Source organism: Siphateles boraxobius, unplaced genomic scaffold (genome assembly GCF_051911475.1).
Source record: "Siphateles boraxobius isolate OS27281-9 unplaced genomic scaffold, OSU_SipBor_1 130, whole genome shotgun sequence".
Classification (NCBI taxonomy): Eukaryota; Metazoa; Chordata; class Actinopteri; order Cypriniformes; family Leuciscidae; genus Siphateles; species Siphateles boraxobius.
In genome coordinates, this window is record NW_027508734.1 from 44,327,928 (window position 1) to 44,350,923 (window position 22,996).

The following is a 22,996-nucleotide window of genomic DNA, read 5'->3' on the forward strand; positions in this document are numbered from 1 at the left end:
TCAAAACGGTTAGCTTGTAATAATAATTTTAATTCCAGTGGTACTGGTGGATTTCTGCGGGAAATTCAAGCATGTCATTACATCACATCTGTACGCATAGAGAAGGGGTTTCGGCTAGTAGGCTATATTCCGTGAGGATGTTGGAGGTGGACATTTTTAGCCTTTTCTCACAGCACTTTAAATAATTAAACTTATGGCAGATCCAGAAAGGTTCAAACAACAATCACCGGTGACAACTGGAGATTCACCAGTTGTAAAACCCAAAAGAATTTGGACTTCGGAGTGGTAAAAAGAGACTGCAACCGAGCCCACGCGAAAACAAGGATATACATCGGCAGGGCTTTTGAAAGGTGGCGTGAACTCCGTGATATGAAGGGGTTCAAGAGACCCCTTTTTTTCTGCTGGACAGGTAACGTTAAGAATTTTCAATAGTTCAATCGTGTAACAGTAGCACACTTGTTCGCTTAAAGCTGAAGTAGGTAACTTTTGTAAACAAATATTTGTTAAAACTGTCATTATATCCTGACAGTAGAATATGAGACGGATAATCTGTGAAAAAATCAAGCTCCTCTGGCTCCTCCCAGTGGTCCTATTGCCATTTGCAGAAACAACCAATCAGAGCCAGGAGGAATGTCTTAGCAGTGTCAATCACTCTGAACACCCCTCTCTTGCACAGCGCGTGCGCGTACCGTCGTTCAAACTCAAGATGGCTGGTGTGCTGAAGCTGTGCTAATGGCGGAGAAACAACCTAAACTGCCAATTTCTCGAGTGGCACCTGCTCATAAAACAAGGAGGTAAAAGGAAAAAGACAGATGACGATAAAGAAGCGAAAAAGAAAGAATAAGACTCTACTCTCAAAACTCTAGCCGCATTACATAACATGTACATAACATAGGTAAAATGTCACGCACTGTGGTAAGCAACGATTGAAACCTGGTAATTCACTGGCTTGTCATGTTGCTTAAATAATGTACTAGCAAACCTTATCTAGCATTAAATATCACTAGAATAATTACTTACATACTGTAACATTAGTTACCGTTATATTAACGTTATCTTAATAGCTATTTATAACTTATAGAAAGAGTGCAATGTTATAAAGTTACATGTATTACAAAATACATAATGATTTGAGGACCAAGTGTGTAGTCAAAGTATGGGCAGGCCATAGTCAATGTAAAGCATATTGTTGATCTTTCGTCCCTATTAGTGAATGCTCGATAACTGTTTATAATCCGCCGTCATCGGTGGTCCTGCTTACTAGCCTGCGCGTTCACGGCAGGCTCCGCTGTGGGGGAGGAGCTGTGGAGGAAGGGCTGTAGTGCAGCAGAGAGCAAGGGGTTTGGACCTGTAAGTTGTGCTTGTTCAAATTTTCAGGCTAAGTCAACGTTTTCTCAAAACTCCCTACTGCAGCTTTAATTCACACAGTTACGGAGTTTCCTTTGTTGTGGCTTTTTTAATTTTGCTATTATGGTAAATATGAATTATTTTGTGCTAGCTATGAGAGGGAGCAATTCACCTCTGCTTCAATACTCCAAGAAACCCGCCTTCTCCGTTCCGTTGTCAAGCATTAGAGCTGAATCAGATCGGTAAAGTGAAAATTTTCCTGTCGTAAGATGTTATGCTTTTTTCCCCCTTAGTTGATCAGGACAAAAGTGGATGTTACTTACTTGTTCAGATGACATTTTCCGGTGAAAATTCTTATGTTGGTCATACTGTACTTCCAAAAAGTTGAATGTGTGATTCTGAAAGGCAGTATCCACACCGGCGCGGCGACTGAGAGACGCTCAGTCTCCTCAAAACATTGTGTTCATCCACGCTGTTTCATGCCGATGTACAACTCGCATAAAGTTTATAATTCCGTGGAAAACTGCAATTACATATTTCGAACAGAGATGGCGACAAAGAGGAAAACCTACGTACTGCAGCTTTAATATTAAAGTGTTTATCGGGTAGGGTTAGGGGTAGGTGTATAGAGTGCTTTATTATCCTAATAAGATGGCATTTTATTTAATAAATAAAATCATTTATGTATGTTATGTTTCTTTTCTTATGTATGTTTATGTTTTTATGTTATGTTTCAGTATGTTATTATTGCATACTGTTTTATAATCTACTAAAATACTGAGGGGCAAAATAGTATGTAACTACTATTTACATTTGTTGCAAAGAAAATACTGCTATTTTTACATAGTGTAAATAGAATCTATCACTATTTTCACTTAGTGTAAATAAAATATATATCGCTATTTGCACTTTGTGTAAATAGCATCTAAATATTAAATTGCCTAATATGAATAAGTTGCATAGCTGCTCTGTAATTTCTAGCCATGTTAACAAACCTTTACGGTGTTACTATTTATGAATTGATGACCTGTGTAGATATGCTTGCATGGGCTTGTAGGCATTTAGTGTGGATTTGACATTTTGATATTTAAGATTCAATTTTATGTTCACTCAGATATTTTTGTATAACATTTTTTTAATATTAAATGATAAATTAACCAAAAAGTTAAATTTTGACATTGTATAATCAAAATACAATTAAAAATAAAATAGTTTTAAAAAATAAAACAGTCAAAGCCTGTTCTAATTCTGATTCTAATTATGTCCTATTCTAGACCAGAGAAATATCGCACTTATTGGATATTTGTCAACATAAACAAAAATCCCCCAGAGTTGCTTCTTTACACTTAAAACGCTGACTGACTGCATCAGTTTAATGCTGTGGCAAATTAGTAGGTCATAAAATAAAGAGCTTGTAAGATTATTTTTTAAACGCGGTCCAAAAGCTTTCAGATCCTGTTTCTCACCTTTAGATCAAGGCTAGTAGGTGTGTCACAAATTAAATATCTGTAAGACTTTAAGGATAAACAACCACATGGACTCTTTACTATCATATGGGTTATCTATCAATCTAGACTGATCATACTCATCTGCACACTTCAGATGATTGACTGATTGATTGACTGACTGAGACAGGGTTTCAGAGGATGTGTGTGAATGACAGCACACTCCTTTACATCCTTTTCAACTCACTGAGTCTGCCAGACCATTACTGTCAAAGCCTATAGGCTCAGTCCTAGTGTCATGCATGTTCACTTCCCCTTTAGGAACCTGTCAGGATTTCACTGCAGTGTTGGGGAATACAAATTAAAACTAGCAATCCTAGTAACTTTAACTACATTTTTCATTAGCATCACAGTAATTCAGCTGTTTTTAAAACTGAATATTTTTGAAGTAATGAGCTTATTTTACCAACAGGAGTAAATGCTACATCAGTGGTTTGACAAAAAAATTCCTCTCTCATACTCTATAAAGCATTTGGAATTCCAATTAATTTTGCTGAATAGTTAAAATTTAATTAATTTTAATTAAATCATTATTTAAATTGTTTTTACTGATATACAGATTAATTTGAGCCACAAAATGTCAATACAACATTTTAATATTTTGAATAATTTGACAAAAAATATACATGACTGCTTGAAAGTTTCCTCTTAAAAGAGCCAGTAATGCTTTTTTTTTTTAAAAGAAGTTAATACTTTTATTCACCAATCATGCATTAAATTAATCAAAAAATATCATTATACAAAAGATTTTATTTCAATTTCTTTTAAATTTCTATACATCAATAAATCCTGAAAAAAAATTTATAAGCAGCACAACCGTTTTCAGCTTTGATAATAAGAAATGTTTCTTAATTTCCAAATCAGCATATTAGAATGATTTCTGAATGATCATGTGACACTGAATACTGGAGTAATGATGCTAAAAATTCAGCTTTGCCAACACAGAAATAAATTACAATTTAAAATGGAGAACAGTTTTATGTAAGTATGTAAAATATTTCAAGAAATGGGTCAAATAATTGCAGCCCTGTTGAGAATAAGAAAAAAAATTACTTTAAAAAACATTTATTGGAAAATATCTTACCAACCCCAAAGTTTTGAATGGTAGTGTACTTAATTATTATTCTTATTAGTTATATGTTGTTCATCCTTGTTTTTGTTATTTAAATTCTGGTGCTTAATAATTTTATTTAATAGAATTTAGTGTAAACTAATTTGTTGATATGTGTATCATAAGTAATTTTCTGTTTTGATAAGAATCTTGGTTGAACTTTATTTTACAGTCCTGTTCTGTGTGTACATACTATGTACTACTTATAGCAATTACAATAACTGAGTTATAACTAGGTACTAACCCTGAACCTACCCCTAAACCTAACGTTAACCCATGTAGTTACCTTATATTACCAGTACTTTCTTAGGTAAGTACACTGTAAGTACACTTACGGTAAAATAAAGTGTAACTAGAATCTCAATCTCTGACCAAGTCCAGTTTTTCAAGTACAAATCAAGTATCTTCCCCGTTCACTGTTCTACAAGATATTAAATGGTATTCACTCTGGGTCAGAGAGGATAGAAAGGCAGTGTAGTCAAACACATGCATGCATGCGTATTACTGCTAACACAGTCACGAACATAAACAGGCAAACACCTGCCTCGGCTGTGATTTTCCTTCATGTTTCTATATATGATCTGGCAGTTAACTGTGTAAACATACTTACAGTTGGGACAATTACACGGCTCCCTCAGAGGCTCGACCACAGGAAGATGCGTTCAGGTCAGAGAGCGAGAAGCTTCACACTGTTTTATGGCTACATGAGTTCCCATTACAGCCCACCACTTTGTAGTCTTCTCTCCTGTGAATCCTGTGAGGAAAGCAATGGACCATCACGAATTTGATTTGGGCCAGTGAAATGAGTCTCTTTGTTAGCTAAAGTGCATGAGAGCACTCGCAGACAGATGGAGAGCAGAACAATTCCTAGTGGATTTTCAGACATATAATTAAATGCGATCCCTTTATGCCTTTCATTGGAAATTTAGGAGGATTTTTTGTGAGAATATTCCTTAAAAGTAGAAATCAAGAAGACAAGGGCATATAAATGTAGATTGCTAGTTAATTGATGTATTCAGTAAAGCACCAAGAATAACTTAATCAGTTTAGCTCTTCATAAGTCACTTAATGTCTTTTAAAATTTAATAAAACATCACTTGACTACTTCTCTTTGTACTGACACACAGATGTCTGATGATTGATGGTCATAGAGACTGGTAATATTTTGGTGGCACCTTTTTTATCCAGGCTTATTGATCTTTCCAGGAGGATTGTTTAGCACATGACATCACCCCAGTGATATTTCCAGCCCGGCTGTGACAGTACAGAATGACAAACAGCCTAAATGCACACACTGGGATGGGGACAGATGATTCAGGGGAAAAAAGAGCAAATCTCATCTCCTTTCAATCTGTGTCAACAATGTCAAATATCCCCTTTCACCCAGCACAGAAAGCAATGTGAGGAAAACAGAAGCTCTCCTAAGCAACTTCTCCTGCCTTAGATGTCTGATATAGTAACTGCTGTTTTCTGAGTTATGAAATTATATAACCTCTGACAAGAGTCTATAAACAGTTTCTCTGCAAACTGCCTGGTAATCCATATAGCATTTTTTTCGAAACCTTATAGCAGAGAGTCTGAGTGCAGATGCCAGCAGTCTTTGAAAGCGTCTTTCTCCACAGTATGTGTAGTAGCACAATTGCTCTTGCAGTGATTTATGGTAATGACAGGGCAGATAAGGAATACATAATGCTATGCTTTAACTTACTATGAAATAAATGCAGTTCAAGTTTTCTCCTTAAGCTCCTTACCTTACCTCAGGCTTGGAAAACTAGCTTTGTAGTTTTCTCACTACTTTTGCACAGCTTTACCTTTTTTTTCTAGGTTTTTTGCTTTAAGTTTCCACATAGGGACTATATGTACATTTCCTCGAACAAGATGCTGAATGTGGAGAAGAGATAGAGACCTTTCGTAATACCTTTCATAATACTTAAAGGGATAATTCACCTAAAAATGAAAGTTCTGTCATAATTTATTCACCCTCATGTCACTTTAAACATGAATGACTTTTTTTTCTGCTGTACATACAATAAAAATCAGTGTTGTCCAGCTTTATTTATGGATCCCATTGACTTTCATTATATGGACAAAGAAATCTTCTTCAGAATATCCTCTTTTGCGTTCGAGTTAGAAAGAAAGTCACCCAGGTTTCCAGCAACATGAGAGTGAGTAAATTATGACAATTATCATTTTTGGGTGAACTTTGGGTGGAAGAGTTTGTTTGAAAAAGGCTATACTTGCACATCCCATGTGTAATGAATAAAACCTTTGCAATATAAGAATGTTTCGGTCCAAATGCAATGATAGGATGTCAACATATGTACTTACATCTCCGTGCTCCCATCACACATCGTCAGTGCGTTGTAGACATTGTCACTCGGTGCTTTAAACAAACCGCAGTCTTCTTTTGCAGTTCCTCCTGAACCAAAACAAAGAGCTTAGTTAACGCCATTTCATAACCGTAATTACAACATGCCAACCCATGATTACTAAGTTCACGTCCTCAGACTCGGATTGATGCGTTTACTATCAACACCAAAATTAATCTCCAGAAGTCAGGTGGTATAAGTAAGAGCTCTGTAAGTTGTTAACGTTCATTGTTATTGTAAAGTTATGTGCTTTGAGACATGAGGTAATTTAATGTGCAAACTCTGCTGTTTGCGTTTGTGTTTTAAAGGAGCCATGGCTTTGGAGAGCAGGATCTAAAGATAGCTTACTATTGCTAGCCGCTCCGCAATTACCTACCTTACATTTTAAGAATGAATTTGCGATGCTTGCAACTGACACATTCAGAGAGGAATCTTGAGACATGTTACTCTATTGTTAAAAACAAACAGCATCTCAGTTCTGAGGTATTGAGATTGTTATATCATCAACTTCACAGGAATAATGTCCCTATGGAATCTCATGTGATGGAGTGATGAGGGAAAAAAAAAGATTAGAACATGTGAGCTTCCGTACCCCACAGCTTGCCTGGGCAAATAAACTTGCATACAAATATTCAGATGGCATAACTGAGTCACAAAACTACTAAAATAAACCTATAGGACATATCAAACAAAAGCGAGCCCATATGGCCTGAAATTATGACTCAACTGCTATTAAGTGGCATTTTAATCAAAAGTTAGGTGGGTTGGGACTACAGGCAGCCTTTTCTACTATTTTATCTAAATATAAAAAATGGGCTGCTGAGCGTTTTATGAGCTAATCTGTTTTGTTTTCCCTCTCTTTCCTCCACAAGCCCTTTTGTGTAGTCTATTCACTTTGCCTCTGTTAGAAACCAGGCTTCTTCTCAGTGCAAGTCCAAGGACCATTTTTCAATTCATTCTCACTGCTGTGAAACATAAAAGGAGAAAACAGTGTCACTTGGCTGGTTGGTTGCCTTGCCAACAACAAGAAATCAGCAAATTTTTGTGCATAATGAATTGAGTCATTTTAATGTCATATTGGTGGTGTAGCTTCTCCTTTGCAATTGACCTATTTGTCAAAGTGTTTGTGCTTTTGTTCATTAACGCCCACTCTGACAACACTGATGATGTATTTAGTAAGTTTGAGCTTGCAAAGTCAGTCACTTGCCAGAGGACAAAGACATTGTAATATAGTGAATCGTACTGTTGATTCGTTTGTTAAATATTTATGCTTTTCAGTGACCTGAAGACTGACTCACATCACTCTTTAGCTGTTTTGTTTTTGAGCTGTCAACATCTGAAACCTGGATTGGTTGTCATGAGGAGGTCATTTCACTGAAGACAAACTCTTCTTGGCAATTCCCCAGTTTTATTAAAAGAATAGTTCTCTCAACAAAAATGAAGATTAATTTGTGTAAAATATACTGACTACTTTTTTCCATATAATGAAAGTGAATCAGGACAGTGACTGTCGACCTCTAAATAAAAAAAAATACCACAGAATCATAAAAGTGGTTCAAATGACTCATCTGTTACTGTATTCTAAATTTTCAGAAGTCATCATTCTTGTGAGAAAGACCACAATATAAGCCATTATTCACTAATAATCTTCTGCTCCAGTTTGCTGATAACCACTGCTTCGCAACTTGGGAACTGAATCAGGCCGAGTCATTCAAGTCATTTTTGTGAATTGTACCAGCAGATTCATTGAAAAGATATGATTGAAAAGATCGATTGGTCCACAAATCAGACATTGCTTCTTCTTTAAAAAACTCTTATGAACATTTCAGGGAAATCTTGGGAAAGTTTCTATAATGATTTAATATTCTTAATATTCAACAATAAAAATTTACTTGACTGCACTGAGGCTACTGGATGAGAACTGAACTGAGCTGGATGATGACATCACTGTTTTCTGCAGAACTGCTTTATAGATGAAATGAACTAATAATTGATGATCTTTACAATGGAGCTGAATCAAAACTGAACTGACTTGAGCTGAACAATGACATTTTTATTTTACAGCTGCTCTACAGCCGAAATTAACTGTTTGCATCATTGAATAATTTTCCTGTTATCACTGTAAAGCTGCTTTGAAACAATCTGTATTGTAAAAAGTGCTTCTTGACTTGACTTAATGACAGAGCTTCGGAATGACAGAACATACATTTTTGGTTTTTAGTTCAGTTGTGCTCAGCTGGTACTCTGATTGTTGCACCATAGTATATGCCCATAACAAGTTAAACTTTTGATGTTTCTCAAAGGTGCTCAAGTCATTGCCTAGAATCGAAGGTCGTCCCGGGGCCTCACTTCCACCAATGGACTTTGAGGCTCTTGAGTCTGGTCTACGATCGGCATATGGTGATGAAATCACCCCTGAAGATGTGATGTCAGCAGCCATGTACCCCAAAGTCTTCCAGGAGTTTAAAGAGTTCACATCAAACTTCGGCCCGGTGGACTGTCTTAACACTCGCCTGTTTCTGGATGGCCCCAAAATCGCAGAAGAGTTTCAGGTACATTTCCATTACACTGTGATACATGAGGACATGCTGCGACTCACAGCAATTACATCGATTGATTTAATTTCCTTATCACTGTGCCTCATTTCTTCTTACTAATTTTTCAACTATATTTTCCTCTGTTAAATTTATAACACCACAGGATGTGAGTGTGACCTTCTGAACGTTACCCTGACTGAGCTCTCCCTGAGAGATTTGCAAAATTAGATTTCCTTGTGTCCTCAAATAGCCTCCATATTCACAACGTTTATTAGCACACTTTATTGCAACAGTGGTTGTAAAATTGATTAGTATAGTAAGATTAAATTGCACTTTTGTGTTCAAAATATATTGCTTTGAACGTCTAGGCTCTCTTTGTTAAGGTGCTGTGAAGTCAGATAAACCATAAATTATATTTTACACCTCTAATTTAACTGAGAGTTTGACTTTGTAAAGTTCAATGAGTGCAAGTTTTTTAGTTTAATCCATGCTAGCTCCTGAATAATCTCAAACTGGTTCAGCTGTATCTCTATCTAGATGAGCCCTGAGGTGTTTCTAAATGTGTTGATTGGAGCTTAGCCGTGTGTTTGGCTTCTAAAACCCCATTATGAGTTAAGTGGGTGTTACCTGGCAGCCATAAATGTGTCTCGGAGCCCTACTGCAGGCACCACGAGAACTGAGAGCACCAGATGCACGACTCGCATAGCTGATCACGCTCCGAGACAGAGCGAGAGCCAGCCAGGAATCAAACTCACCTACAAAGTCATTTTACTTTGAAAAAAGCACCAAATCTGTTAGATTGCTTGCATCTCTTTATCATCTGCTAGCCTGATTCTTCAAACCAGGTCTATCTGTACTCTTTCAAAATGAACCAGATTTTCCTCGGTTGTTATGCGTAATCGTAAATTTCTCAGGGACTGAAGTTATTTGACGGCGTGTTTCTCCACCCAGTCGAGCTGTCCAAATGGGATGTTAGTCGTGGCTGATTAGCGTAGATTAGCATGAACTATATTAAGCTGTCACTGAGGCAAATGCAAGCACACCCGAAAATAGCATCCCCTCCACAGCCAAACAGCACATGGTACAGACCTAATGCCTCCCAGAGGCCTGAGCTAATCACTTATCCCTTAATCTGCCTTAATTCTACCAAGTTTTTTTTTTATGCATATTGTGCCCCAATTTGGTTTTGTTGTTTGTTTGTTTGTTTTTCTTTAGGTTTTTTTTCTTTTCAGCTCAATCCCAGCTTTTCATTTCTCATACCTAGCTCTTCATTGTGTCTTTATATGTTTCTGGCTCTTTCCTCTCACAGGTTGAATTAGAGAGAGGGAAAACGCTGCACATCAAAGCCTTGGCCTTGGGTGACTTGAACAAGTCTGGTCAGAGAGAAGTGTTTTTTGAACTCAACGGCCAGCTGCGTTCAGTCTTGGTCAAGGATACGGCAGCAATGAAGGTAACTGTTTGCTGTTTATTTTATTCCCTAGATTGGTTTGTTTCATCACTGAAAAGCAATTATCCTGACGCAAACAGTACACTCAATCATTCAGACATGTTTTGCGAATGTTCCATTTTCTCTCTCTCGAGATGTGAATAATTTCTGTCATAAGCTAAAAATGATCTTGCTCTTGCTGTCAGAGGCGTTAATCACTTAGAGGCAAAAGTGTTAAAAACATCTTTTAAATTATTAGGGTGTACAATGTACAGCTGCGTTCCACTCAACAGGGTCCCTACACAGTGTTCACTGCTCCCTACTCTCTGCTGAACACAGTGTATCAGTTGAATTGGACTTAGCTGACAATAATCACTCATGCAAACGTCATCAAAGAAAGTTAACGACGTGGTCGCACAGATTATGACAAACCATAAATAGATAATATAAATTACTTTCGAATTTAAAATATATAAAATACATATACAAAAACATACAATACATATAAAAAACACACTATGTATTTTATGTAATATAATCAAAACTTAGGCTATATGTTTATATAGCCTTCTTGAATGACTTGCGGCAATTAATAGACTATTAGCAGATATGAAGCAGTACTAACTGTAATGCTATATGACAATAAATTATGATTTGATTAACTGTGTAAATGTGTTCTTAATCCATGGTCTGGGTCTTATCTTGTGCGCTTTGACCACTTTCTTTTCCACGCGCAGCCGGATAGTAAACACTCCTGATTTAAATGAAGTAAAATAAAAAATGACAGAGCCTCATCCGCTTCTCAACACTTTTACTTTGTCATGCCTATTCATACAATAGAATATGCAAATGTAACATTCATCGCCATAACCATTCATAAATACTCTAGTTTGTATAATAATAACAAAATGTATAAATAGGCTACTTAAAACGCATACGTAAATTTCTCCATCACAGATCCGTTTAAAAACTTTTTCAACGGCTCTTCTCCATCCTTAGTTCTGAATGGTGATGCGATGCACAAAGCCAGTTGGGTGATTTTTGCTCTCCAATTCCTGTGAAGTAATGTATCGATGTTCCCTTATTACCTATGCCGTTCGCAGTTCCCTTCGAACTGAACATGTTCGCTCCCTTTGGATTGGAATCTCACTTAAGATGGAGAAATACCTTGTGAAGTCCACTTCGCAGTTCACTTGCGGTCGAATGGAACCCACCTTATGTTTTCATTACAAGTCAATAGTGCTGTGTGGAAATTTTATGTCAGCCGTGGACACAGCAATTATAACAGCATCACACTGCTTGTAAAAATATAGTTTGGCGGATTATTGCATGATTTGACTAAACTGAAGTTCTCACTTTCATTGCCCACATCATAAAACACATCATGTTTAAGATGATTCATTACAAAATAAAAAAAAATAAAAACATTCATATAGTCTGTCCTACTCTGGAAGATGGTTTCCACCCTCTGTAAATACACTTGGTGTATTATTGTCTTGTTTGGCAGATAGAAGATGGTCCAAACTCATTTAGTGTCTTCAGTCACAGATAAGTCAGAGTGATGACACTTGCTCAGCATATGCTCAATAGAGCTCGCCTTCTGCCTCAACACAATTAGCAAGAGCATTTCTCCTCATGTCACATGAAGTTCATTTTTGCAGGTCCAACATTTTTCTTCTGCTGTCTGAATTGTTTTAATGCCTTTGAAATGAAAATTAAATCTATTTATCTCTAGGCTATTTGTTAAACGTTTAACATGAATGACAGATACTAACATAAGTTTAAGAATAAGGTTTCTGCCTTATTCAACATAGCTAGGGGAACCATTAGTTCTCGGGGAACCACCCTGGTGGCTCAGTTCCTAGAACTACACGGTGCGAAAGTCCCTTATATGTATAAATTAAATAACATTAGAAAAAGTATATATATATATAGTATAGTATATTGTGTATATATATATATATATATATATATATATATACACTAAACAAATATATAAACTTAACACTTTTGTTTTTGCCCCCATTTTTCATGAGCTGAACTCAAAGATCTTAGACTTTTTCTATGTACACAAAAGGCCTATTTCTCTCAAATATTGTTCACAAATCTGTCTAAATCTGTGTTAGTGAGCACTTCTCCTTTGCCGAGATAATCAATCCACCTCACAGGTGTGGCATATCAAGATGCTGATTAGACAGCATGATTATTGCACAGGTGTGCGTTAGGCTGGCCACAATTAAAGGCCACTCTAAAATGTGCAGTTCTGCTGTATTGGGGGGGGTCTGGGGGGTCCGAAAACCAGTCAGTATCTGGTGTGACCATCCTTTGCCTCACGCAGTGCAACACATCTCCTTCGCATAGAGTTGATCAGGTTGTTGATTGTGACCTGTGGATTATTGGTCCACTCCTCTTCAATGGCTGTGCGAAGTTGCTGGATATTGGCAGGACCTGGAACACGCTGTCGTATACGCCAATCCAGAGCATCCAAAACATGCTCAATGGGTGACATGTCCGGTGAGTATGCTGGCCATGCAAGAACTGGGATGTTTTCCGCTTCCAGGAATTGTGTAGAGATCCTTGCAACATGGGGCCGTGCATTATCATGCTGCAACATGAGGTGATGGTCATGGATGAATGGCACAAAAATGGGCCTCAGGATCTCGTCACGGTATCTATGTGCATCAATATAATTGTAAGGGTGGATTTCCTTCAGGGGTTCAGGCTGCAAGACTGCCCAATTACTATAGAAACGTTGTCAGCAGGATGGTAGAAATCTACTCGGTTACTCACGTAACCTCAGTTCCCTGAGTTAGGGAACGAGTATTGCGTAGCTATACGCAGTGGGGAAACTCCTTTTCCTCGATTTACTGAAGCCTTTATGTAAAGCGCATTTGCAGCTGCACAGCTAGAACATGAGCGTCTGGCTCGCTCATAGGCTGCGCTGCGGCAACTGCACATCCAATGGCGCGGGCGCCTCTGACGTGCGACCAATGAGATCACTCTGCGTCATACACGTCAGAGCCCGCCAAGGGGGCGTGACCTCAGTCTATAATAGTCCCCGAATTCGCCATTATAGCAGGTTTAACGACTGAAGCGACAACTTGCCATGTTACTATAGTGCGGCTGGCTACGCAATACTCGTTCCCTAACTCAGGGAACTGAGGTTACGTGAGTAACCGAGTAGTTCCCTTTCGAACGGTCACTTCGTATTGCGTAGCTATACGCAGTGGGGACGCCATGCAAAACGCCGCACTGAGTAACTGGCTGCCACTGCAACTCAGGCCCCTGAGCATACAGAACAAGCCATAACCGCATAATTATGTATAAATAGACCAGACACCGTCAGGTCTAAAATAGTACACATCAGTTAGAAATAACCCAACATACTACACCAATGAACCCAGACACTGTCGGGGTTATTGGTATATGAACATATAACCAGTCAAGTGGGTTTATATATGAAATTATAACCGGCCAAAGCAGGTTTTATATATGTATGGAATATAACCAGCAAAAGCGGGTTTTATATATGTCATATAACCGGCCAAAGCGGGTTTTATATATATGTAAATATAACCGGCAACAGCGGGTTGTTGCATGAATACAACCAGCCAGCAGCGGGTTTTATATATATATGTGAATGTGATAGTGCACAGTAATATATGACAAGACCAGCCACCGACGGGTCTTAATCATACCGAAAGCACCTTCGCCTGCAGGGAAGGCACTTCCCTATTATAGAAACTCAAAAATGTGGAAGGCGAGGACCAGCCGGCCGCATCACAAATATCACTAATGGGAATGCCAGATGACCAAGCCCATGACGAGACATACCTCTGGTCGTATGGGCCTTGATACCTATAGGGCAAACTTGACCCGCTGCGGTATAAGCCATAGAAATAGCATCCACTATCCATCTAGACAGTCTTTGCTTAGTGACTGGATCCCCCTTGGATCTACCACCAAAGCAGACAAAAAGCTGTTCTGATTGTCTAAAAGACGCAGAAAGCTCCCGATAGATTCTCAGCGCTCAGACAGGGCAGAGAAGATTAACCTCTCCATCCTCTGCAGAAGGAGGGAGGGCTGATAATGTCACCACCTGTGCTCTGAACAGTGTTGAGAGCACTTTAGGAACGTAACCATGTCTGGGCTTGAGGATGACTCTGGAGTCATCTGGACCCAACTCCAAACATGCAGGGCTCACAGAGAGCGCCTGCAGATCTCCCACTCGCTTGATAGATGCCAACGCCATAAGGAGAGCGGTCTTCAGCGAGAGGGTTTTTAGATCAACCGATTGGAGTGGTTCGAAAGGCGGACCTTTCAGAGCCCCCAGGACCGTGGAGAGGTCCAGAGGCGGCACAGACGGAGGCCTGGAGGGGTTCATTCTCCTCGCACCTTTCAGGAATCTTACGACCAGGTCGTTTCTTCCCAGTGACTGGCCAGCCGTCAGAACATGATGTGCTGCTATGGCTGCCACATACACTTTGAGCGTGGACGGGGAGCAACCCGCGTCCAGCAGCTCCTGTAAGAATGAGCGAACCACTGATATCACACATGACTCTGGGTCAGCCTGATTTTTCGAGCACCAGCTGGAAAAACCTGACCATTTTGAAGCATACAGGCGCCGAGTCGACGGGGCCCTGGCTTCAGATATAGTGCTTAAAACCTTCTCAGGAAGGTCCTTGGGTACCCGTTGAGGGGCCAAACATGAAGGGCCCATAAATCGGGTCTCGGATGCCACAATGTCCCGTTCACCTGTGTGAGGAGGTCTTTACTCAGTGGGACAGGCCATGGGATTGTGTCCGATAACTGAACCAGTTCCGGGAACCACGATCTGGTTTTCCAGAGAGGGGCCACCAGAAGGACTGGGCACCCGCTCTCTCTGACCCGTTTGATGACTTGTGGAATCATCGAGACGGGGGGGGGAAGGCATAAAAGGGACGGTTGGGCCAGACATGGGCCAGCGCGTCCCTGTTCTTCGAGAAGAACAATTTGCAGTGGGTGTTGATTCTCGAGGCGAAAAGGTCGATTTCGGCCTCGCCAAACACCTTCCATATTAGACTGACCGTCTGTGGGTTCAGGGACCACTCGCCGAGGGGAGTGTTGTCCCATGAAAGCATATTCGCGCCCACATTCTGGACGCCCGGGATATGCGCTGCTCTCAGAGAGCTCAGGTTGGTTTGTGCCCATATAGAGGAGGTCTCTCGCCATCGCATGCAGGTTCCCTGACCTGATGCCCCCCTGGCGATTCATGTAGGCCACCACTGACGTATTGTCTGTGCGGACTAAGACGTAGTGACCTCTTAGGTTCGACAGAAATGCCTTCAGGGCCAACCCAACTGCTTTCATCTCCAGACAGTTGATATGTAAGCTCTGCTCCGTGCTCGACCAGAGGCCGGATGCAGGCATGCCCTCGTGCAGCGCTCCCCAACCCAGGTTGGACGCATCTGTAAGAACCACTTTCCTCCTGGAAATTGTTCCCATTGTCACCCCCTCGTGGTGCCAGTTCTGAGCCCGCCCGGGAATCAGGGTTCTTAAACAACCGTGATTCACCATAACGCGCAAGCTGCCTGACTGCCATGCATGAGTTGGCCCACAGCGTTTCAGCCAATGCTGCATCGGGCGCATGCGCAGTAATCCCATGCGGAGTACTGGCGATGCTGCTGCCATGAGACCAAGCAGTTTCTGAAATTTCTTCAGTGGCGCGCGCTCACGCAATCTGAAAGTGCCTGCAAGCGCTCGCACCGAGAGCGCGCGCTCTGTGTGAGTCACGCTGTCATAGCTCTCGAGTCTAAAACTGTGCCCAGAAAGATCATGCTCTGGCTGGGGGTTAGTTTGCTTTTTGAAACATTGATTGTGAAACCCAGGCATTTTAGATGGCCGAGAATCAAATCCCTGTGAGCTAATAGCTCGATTCTCGACTGTGCCCGCACCAGCCAGTCGTCGAGATAATTTAACATGCGCACTCCCTGAAATCTCAGAGGAGAAAGCGCTGCATCCACACACTTCGTGAATGTACGGGGTGCCAACGATAGACTGATCGGCAGAACGGTGTATTGATAAGCCCGGCCCTCGAAGGCGAATCTCAAGAATGGCCTGTGACGAGGATTTATTTGAATGTGAAAGTAAGCATCTTTCAGATCCATTGTGACAAACCAATCCCCCGGGCGCACTTGCGCGAGGATATGTTTGATAGTTAACAATTTGAACGGCCGTCTCATGAGAGCTTTGTTCAAATGTCTCAAATCTAGAATGGGTCTGAGACCGCCGTCTTTTTTCGGAATCAGAAAATAGCGGCTGTAAAAACCCATATTTTTTTAGCGCGGGGGGGACTAATTCTATCGCCCCTTTTGCTAATAGATTTTGTACTTCGGTGCGAAGCACGTGACCCACGTTGCTTCTCACCGAAGTCTCGAGAACCGCCTGAAATTCCGGGGGTCTGCGAGCGAATTGGAGCGAGTAACCTCGCTTTATAGTGTTTATGACCCAACTCGACACATCGGGGATAGCTTGCCAGGCTAGAACCCGTGTGGCTAGGGCTTGACACACTGATTGGGGCTGGTCGCCTAACGTAGGGGGACCTGATACCCTTATATTGTGATTTGTGCACACATTGAGTATTGGACTGACTGTACAAGCATTTGCGTGTGGGGAAGTCAGTGTTACAACGGGGGAGGGGCCACCTAGTGAAGGGGAACCGTGAACCCATATATTGTGATTTGTGCACACATTGAATGTTGGACTGACTGCACAAGCATTTGCGTGTGGGGAAGTCAGTGTTACAACAGGGGAGGGACCGCCTAGTGAAGGGGAACCGTGAACCCATGTGTTGTACTTGTGAAACTGATAGCTAACATTTTGAACGGCCGTCTCATGAGAGCTTTGTTCAAATGTCTCAGATCTAGAGTGGGTCTGAGGCCGCCGTCATTTTTCGGAATTAGAAAATAGCGGCTGTAAAAACCTGTATGTTTTAGCACAGGGGGGACTAATTCTATCACCCCTTTTGCTAATGAATTCTGTACATCGGTGCGAAGCATGTGACCCACGTTGCTTCTCACCGAAGTCTCGAGAACCGCCTGAAACTTTGGGGGTCTGCGAGCGAATTGGAGCGAGTTGCCTCGCTTTATAGCGTTTATAACTCAACTCGACACATCGGGGATAGCTTGCCAGGCTATAACCCGTGTGGCTAGGGCTTGACACACTGATTGGGACGGGCCGCCTAACATAGGGGGACCTGATGCCCTTATATTGTGATTTTTGCACACATTGAGTGTTGGACTGACTGTACAAGCATTTGCGCGTGGGGAAGTCAGTGTTACAACAGGGGAGGGGCCGCCTAGTGAAGGGGGACCGTGAACCCATATATTGTGATTTGTGCACACATTGAATGTTGGACTGACTGCACAAGCATTTGCGTGTGGGGAAGTCAGTGTTAAAACAGGGGAGGGGCCGCCTAGTGAAGGGGGACCGTGAACCCATATATTGTGATTTGTGCACACATTGAATGTTGGACTGACTGCACAAGCATTTGCGTGTGGGGAAGTCAGTGTTAAAACAGGGGAGGGGCCGCCTAGTGAAGGGGGACCGTGAACCCATATATTGTGATTTGTGCACACATTGAATGTTGGACTGACTGCACAAGCATTTGCGTGTGGGGAAGTCAGTGTTACAACAAGGGAGGGGCCGCCTAGTGAAGGGGGACCGTGAACCCATGTGTTGTGCTCGTGTGCTTTTTTTGGGTCGCCGTGAAAACGGCGTTTGTTTGCAAAGACGCGCTCACTGCTGCGGGCCTGTTTACAATAATAAAATCCCCAGCCGCCTGAACTGTACAGGGGGCTGTGGGAAGTTTTGCTGGCTTCTTTGAGGGTGGTCCGGCAAGCGCGGGACACGTGCCCTCTCTTTCCTTTGCGTGCTAGGACGGCTTTGGTGGGAAGCGTTCGGCATCAGCCGCAGGGCGGGGCTGAGAGGCCTGTTTCGCCGGCTTTGCTGGTCGGCGCCAGCTAGCACGGTTAGTTCCACTCGAGCTCGAGGTCCGCGACGGCCTGTGTTAGGATCCGAAGCATTTCAGCGTCGGAGTTAGTCCTGCCTCGCTGGGTCCGCCGAAAGAGACGAGGCCCGCCACGTGGTGGTGGGGGGGCGCTGATCTCCCTCGAACGGGACCGGAGATGACTGAGCTGGAGTGAGTGAAGCACGCGGGGACGTGGCCGGCGTGCATTCACAAACGTCCGTGCTCTCTGGATGCCGTTGGCTGCGGCGCTTCTTCTTCCTCGGCTGAAGTAGGGCCGGAGAAGGGAGCGCGGGTGACACGGCGCCGCCGTCTCGAGAGAGAGCTAACGTTAGCCGAGTTCGCAGCACGGCGATAGGCATGCACGCGCAGGCCGCACATCCGCCGACAGAGAGTGCATTCTCTGCGTGGTAGAGTCCCAGGCATGAAATGCAGCTCGCGTGTTCGTAGGCCTCGCATAACACGAGGCATATGGAACAACGCTGATACAGATATAAACACATAATAAACAGATATTGAAAAGGATATCGCCGGATAGCCACAGGAGAGACGGCGTCAGGAGAAACACGGTTGAGATGTGTAGTCTGCTGAACTGTAGCTCGCTCAGGCTGAAGGCTTGTTCGACGGCGAAGGCTCAATAAATGGTCAGAGACGTGAAGTTTGTCGCTGAAGGAGTAAAATCTGCTATAATGGCGAATTCGGGGACTATTATAGACTGAGGTCACGCCCCCTTGGCGGGCTCTGACGTGTATGACGCAGAGTGATCTCATTGGTCGCACGTCAGAGGCGCCCGCGCCATTGGATGTGCAGTTGCCGCAGCGCAGCCTATGAGCGAGCCAGACGCTCATGTTCTAGCTGTGCAGCTGCAAATGCGCTTTACATAAAGGCTTCAGTAAATCGAGGAAAAGGAGTTTCCCCACTGCGTATAGCTACGCAATACGAAGGGACCGTTCGAAAGGGAACTGTACATTTCTTGTCTATTACCACCCACTGCTACTTATATCAACGATGGAAATAAGCGCAGTTACAATAGCTTAATATGTGGGAGAGCGTTTCTATAGAGAGTGACAATATTGTATTGCAATAGGTAGCAATTCAAAGTAAATACCAAATCAAAACCACTTAGCACATCCCATCCAGAAAGATGGAATGGAAAACAGTAAAGCAAATGTCTTTGTTCATTTCAAATATGTTGGATTATTTTCAATTCTACAAATTCCCCCCTTGGCACCGTTGGCCACACACATGGAATCCAAAGGTGGCACAGTCCATAAAGACATGCTTTCTGTTGTGTGTAGATGTCATCTTCAGACTTTTCGCCCAGGCTTGTTGCAAACACAGTTGGTCAGTCTTCAGTCTATGTTCTCCTTTCAGCCCTGCATGAGGAGGCTCCATCAAATGTGTTGCAACGTTCATACAGTAGATATGCTTCACACCTCCACAAGAACAGGCACTGAATCTGGGAGAAAACGAGTGGGACAGTGGGACAGCAATCTGGGAGCATTCTCTTTCTGAGACAGGACACAGTATATGAATTTATGTAGCAAGGATCCTGTGATTTAAAAGAGCATATAGCACAACAAACAGCAAAAGCAGACAAATGGCATTTGTCATCGGTCAGAGGTTTGATATGGTCAGATTAAAATGTGTCTCTGGCAAAAAGCCCTTAAATTAATGTACTTAAAAATATGGTCAAGGGAGAATAAAAGAAGATCTTACAAGCTCTTACACTGTTTCTGGAAACATTTAAATAAATTACATTACAACAAAACAACAAATGCTAGTTTAAAACCCCATTTCACGAAGAGTATCAGCAAAATATTCTGTGTAACCAAACACAGAGATTCAATTGAATTAAAGTCCTAAAACATTGTTGCGAGTCAAATGGACAAAATACAAATAATCAGAAATCAAATAATTGTATTTAAAAAGATATGTTTCAAATGCATTAATAACACAATTTTTTGTACTTTTGACATACATTTTAAAATTTAACTTGGTGAGACAAATGATAACTTAAGTGATTAAGTAAATCCAATAAAAAACAAAAACAAACAATTACTGTATGATATTCACAGTTATAATTCAGTCTAGATGTAAAGACTTAAATAACATTGTATGTATTACATTTTGTGAGGCAAGAATCAGACAGATGCAGATTTGACTTGGTGTGAAGATCAAATGATGTCATCTATGTGGCTGCATTTAGCTGTGGCTATGTGTATATTCAATCATAGTTCAAACAAAGGTGAGGAGGTTTTACTGTGATGCAAATTTGGTCCTGTTGTTGTAACAGGGAGCCAGCATGAGAATGTGAGTACGAGGCATGATCTGGTTCAAAATCTCTCAACACCAATGTTTCAGTTAAGGAGCGTGATAAAAGTGCAAAGTATAGTTACTGAATCTTGTTGTGAGGAAAGCATGTTCATGGTTAATGTATTTGTGAATCACGTTGTAGCCACATGGCAATTCTATGCTCCTGTACGTGGTTTTACTGCAGCTATATGGAAAATAGTAGAGTTTTCCACTAAAGAGACAAACAAATTCAACATAGACACACATGCAACTTGAAAGAATGGCCTAGAAGAATGCATAGCATCTACAACCTTCATACAACACTTACAGTAAAGCAATGTGTTTTAAAGAATAAACTTAACTAGCCTATTTGCACATGTAGTAGCACAAACAACTATAAAGTGTGTTCAATGTGCACAATGTGTTACGCACAAATACAAATTTAAAAATACAGACAGGATCATATCAATTGGGATATTAAACTGGTTGCTATTGAGCTACTAACCCACTAGCAAGTAAAGTTAATAGCTGAAGGCCTTGCAAGAACAAAGCAGTTAACTCACTAAGAGTTTTACATGTACGTGCAGATATTTGCCCTTAGAAAATGGTTTCATATTTTTCTGAATATAAGGTGGAGGTCTACCCCTACCCAGAGACCAGCATTTTTCCTCTGTTTGGCCTATTTTCTGGCAGGAACTCCAAAACCTGCTTTCTTTGCCATAGGGATGTTTACTACGTTCTCCTGGGGCCTCATTTATAAACGTTGCGCACGCACAAAAGAAGGCGTACGCCGCTCTCTACACAATAATTGGTATTTATAAAAAGCAAACTTGACGGGAAAATGTGCGGTCCTTCACGCAAGCTCTGACCCAGGCGTACGCACAAAAACGGGTGAAATGAGAAATAGCGAAATGGAAGAAACACGTGAAAGTGTGTGAAACTGTAGACCGTTGTGTAAAATAAATGGCAATACTGCCTCTCATAAATAACACGAAGACTTCACAAAGCAAGTCTTACAATCAACAGCCTACACGAACACCCGTTTGATCGATCTGAAACAGAAATGCAAATTAATATTTCCAAAAAGAAAAGTCAAATATGTTCTGCAATAATATTGGCATGTTATACAATTCATCCTCATAAATAAGATGGTAAACAGAACGAAATAATTTACAAAACTGATATTCTCGCCAATGTGTCCGTCTGGCGGAGCAGATATAGATGCAATTAGATAGTCAGTCAGATAGATATATAATTAGGGAGATATATAGCCTAGATAGATTTATAGATAGATAGATAAATAGTTGTATTATTTGTCCTCTGGGGAAAGTTGTTTTCATACTAAAAATGTCTTCATCAGCTACGGAATCATGGTATTCATGCATATGCCTTTAGTTTGTTTTATTTTTGATAAAATAACGTATGACGTAGCCTATGTCTCAACCATTCAGAAAGCTGCAAGAAATTACATTTGCGCTGAACTAATTCCCATTTCCAAGTAGATTATAACCAACATCTGTAGCTTGTCAGATGCAATTAAATGGATGGAAATAAAATGCCCCATCACAATGCGTAATGACGCACAATGGCTGATCTTGCGCTCTTAGAAGATGTGGCAAATGGAAGGATTCGGAGTGAACGCATCTTCAGACAGCAAGAAGATTTGCTGGCAAATGAGGACGAGTGGCTCATGAGCCGGTTACGACTTCCTCGAGCTGTCCTGTTGGACCTCTGCGGTCTTTTGGCCCCCGCGTTACAGAGGAGCACTCGGAGGAACCATGCCGTGCCAGTCCCACTTCAAGTCCTAACAACACTAGGATTCCTGGCGACTGGCACTTTTCAGAGGGAATTGGCTGACAGGTCAGGCATATCTCAGCCGACCCTTAGCCGGATAATGCCAGACGTTTTCAAAGGCATAATAGCTTTGTCCCATGAGTGCATAAAGTTTCCATACACAGCGGGTGAACAGGCAAACAAGAAAGCTCAATTTGCAGCTATGTACGGTTTCCCAAACGTTATCGGTGCTATTGACTGCACTCATGTTGCCATAAGGGCACCGAATGTGAATGAAAATGCTTTCATTAATCGAAAGCATTTCCATTCGATCAATGTCCAAATTATTTGTGATGCAGACATGTTGCTCACTAACGTAGTAGCTCGGTGGCCAGGGTCAACCCATGACTCATTCATTTTAAGACACAGCAGTGTTGGGCGCAGACTCGAGGCTGGTGCTGTGCGTGATGGCTGGCTTCTAGGTAGGCTACGTTTGATTACTAGACATTTTACTGTACTTCAAAGTCTTAACCCTTTCACTATCCTTGCAGGGGACAGTGGATATCCCCTCAAACAGTGGCTGCTTACACCTTTCCTCAATCCACATAATGCAGAGGAAAGGCACTAC

At 41.5% G+C, this 22,996-nt stretch overlaps 1 protein-coding gene across 2 annotated transcripts in view; it reads left to right on the forward strand.

The window, feature by feature from the left end:
* The window catches only part of pcxb (pyruvate carboxylase b), a 273,773-nt gene that overhangs the window by 245,243 nt on the left and 5,534 nt on the right, over window positions 1-22,996 (forward strand). For both annotated transcript variants that reach the window (XM_077229559.1, XM_077229560.1), the window contains 2 exons: window positions 8,636-8,884; window positions 10,179-10,319. In XM_077229559.1, coding sequence (XP_077085674.1) covers window positions 8,636-8,884; window positions 10,179-10,319 — 390 coding nt within the window. The remainder of the gene's footprint in view (window positions 1-8,635; window positions 8,885-10,178; window positions 10,320-22,996) is intronic.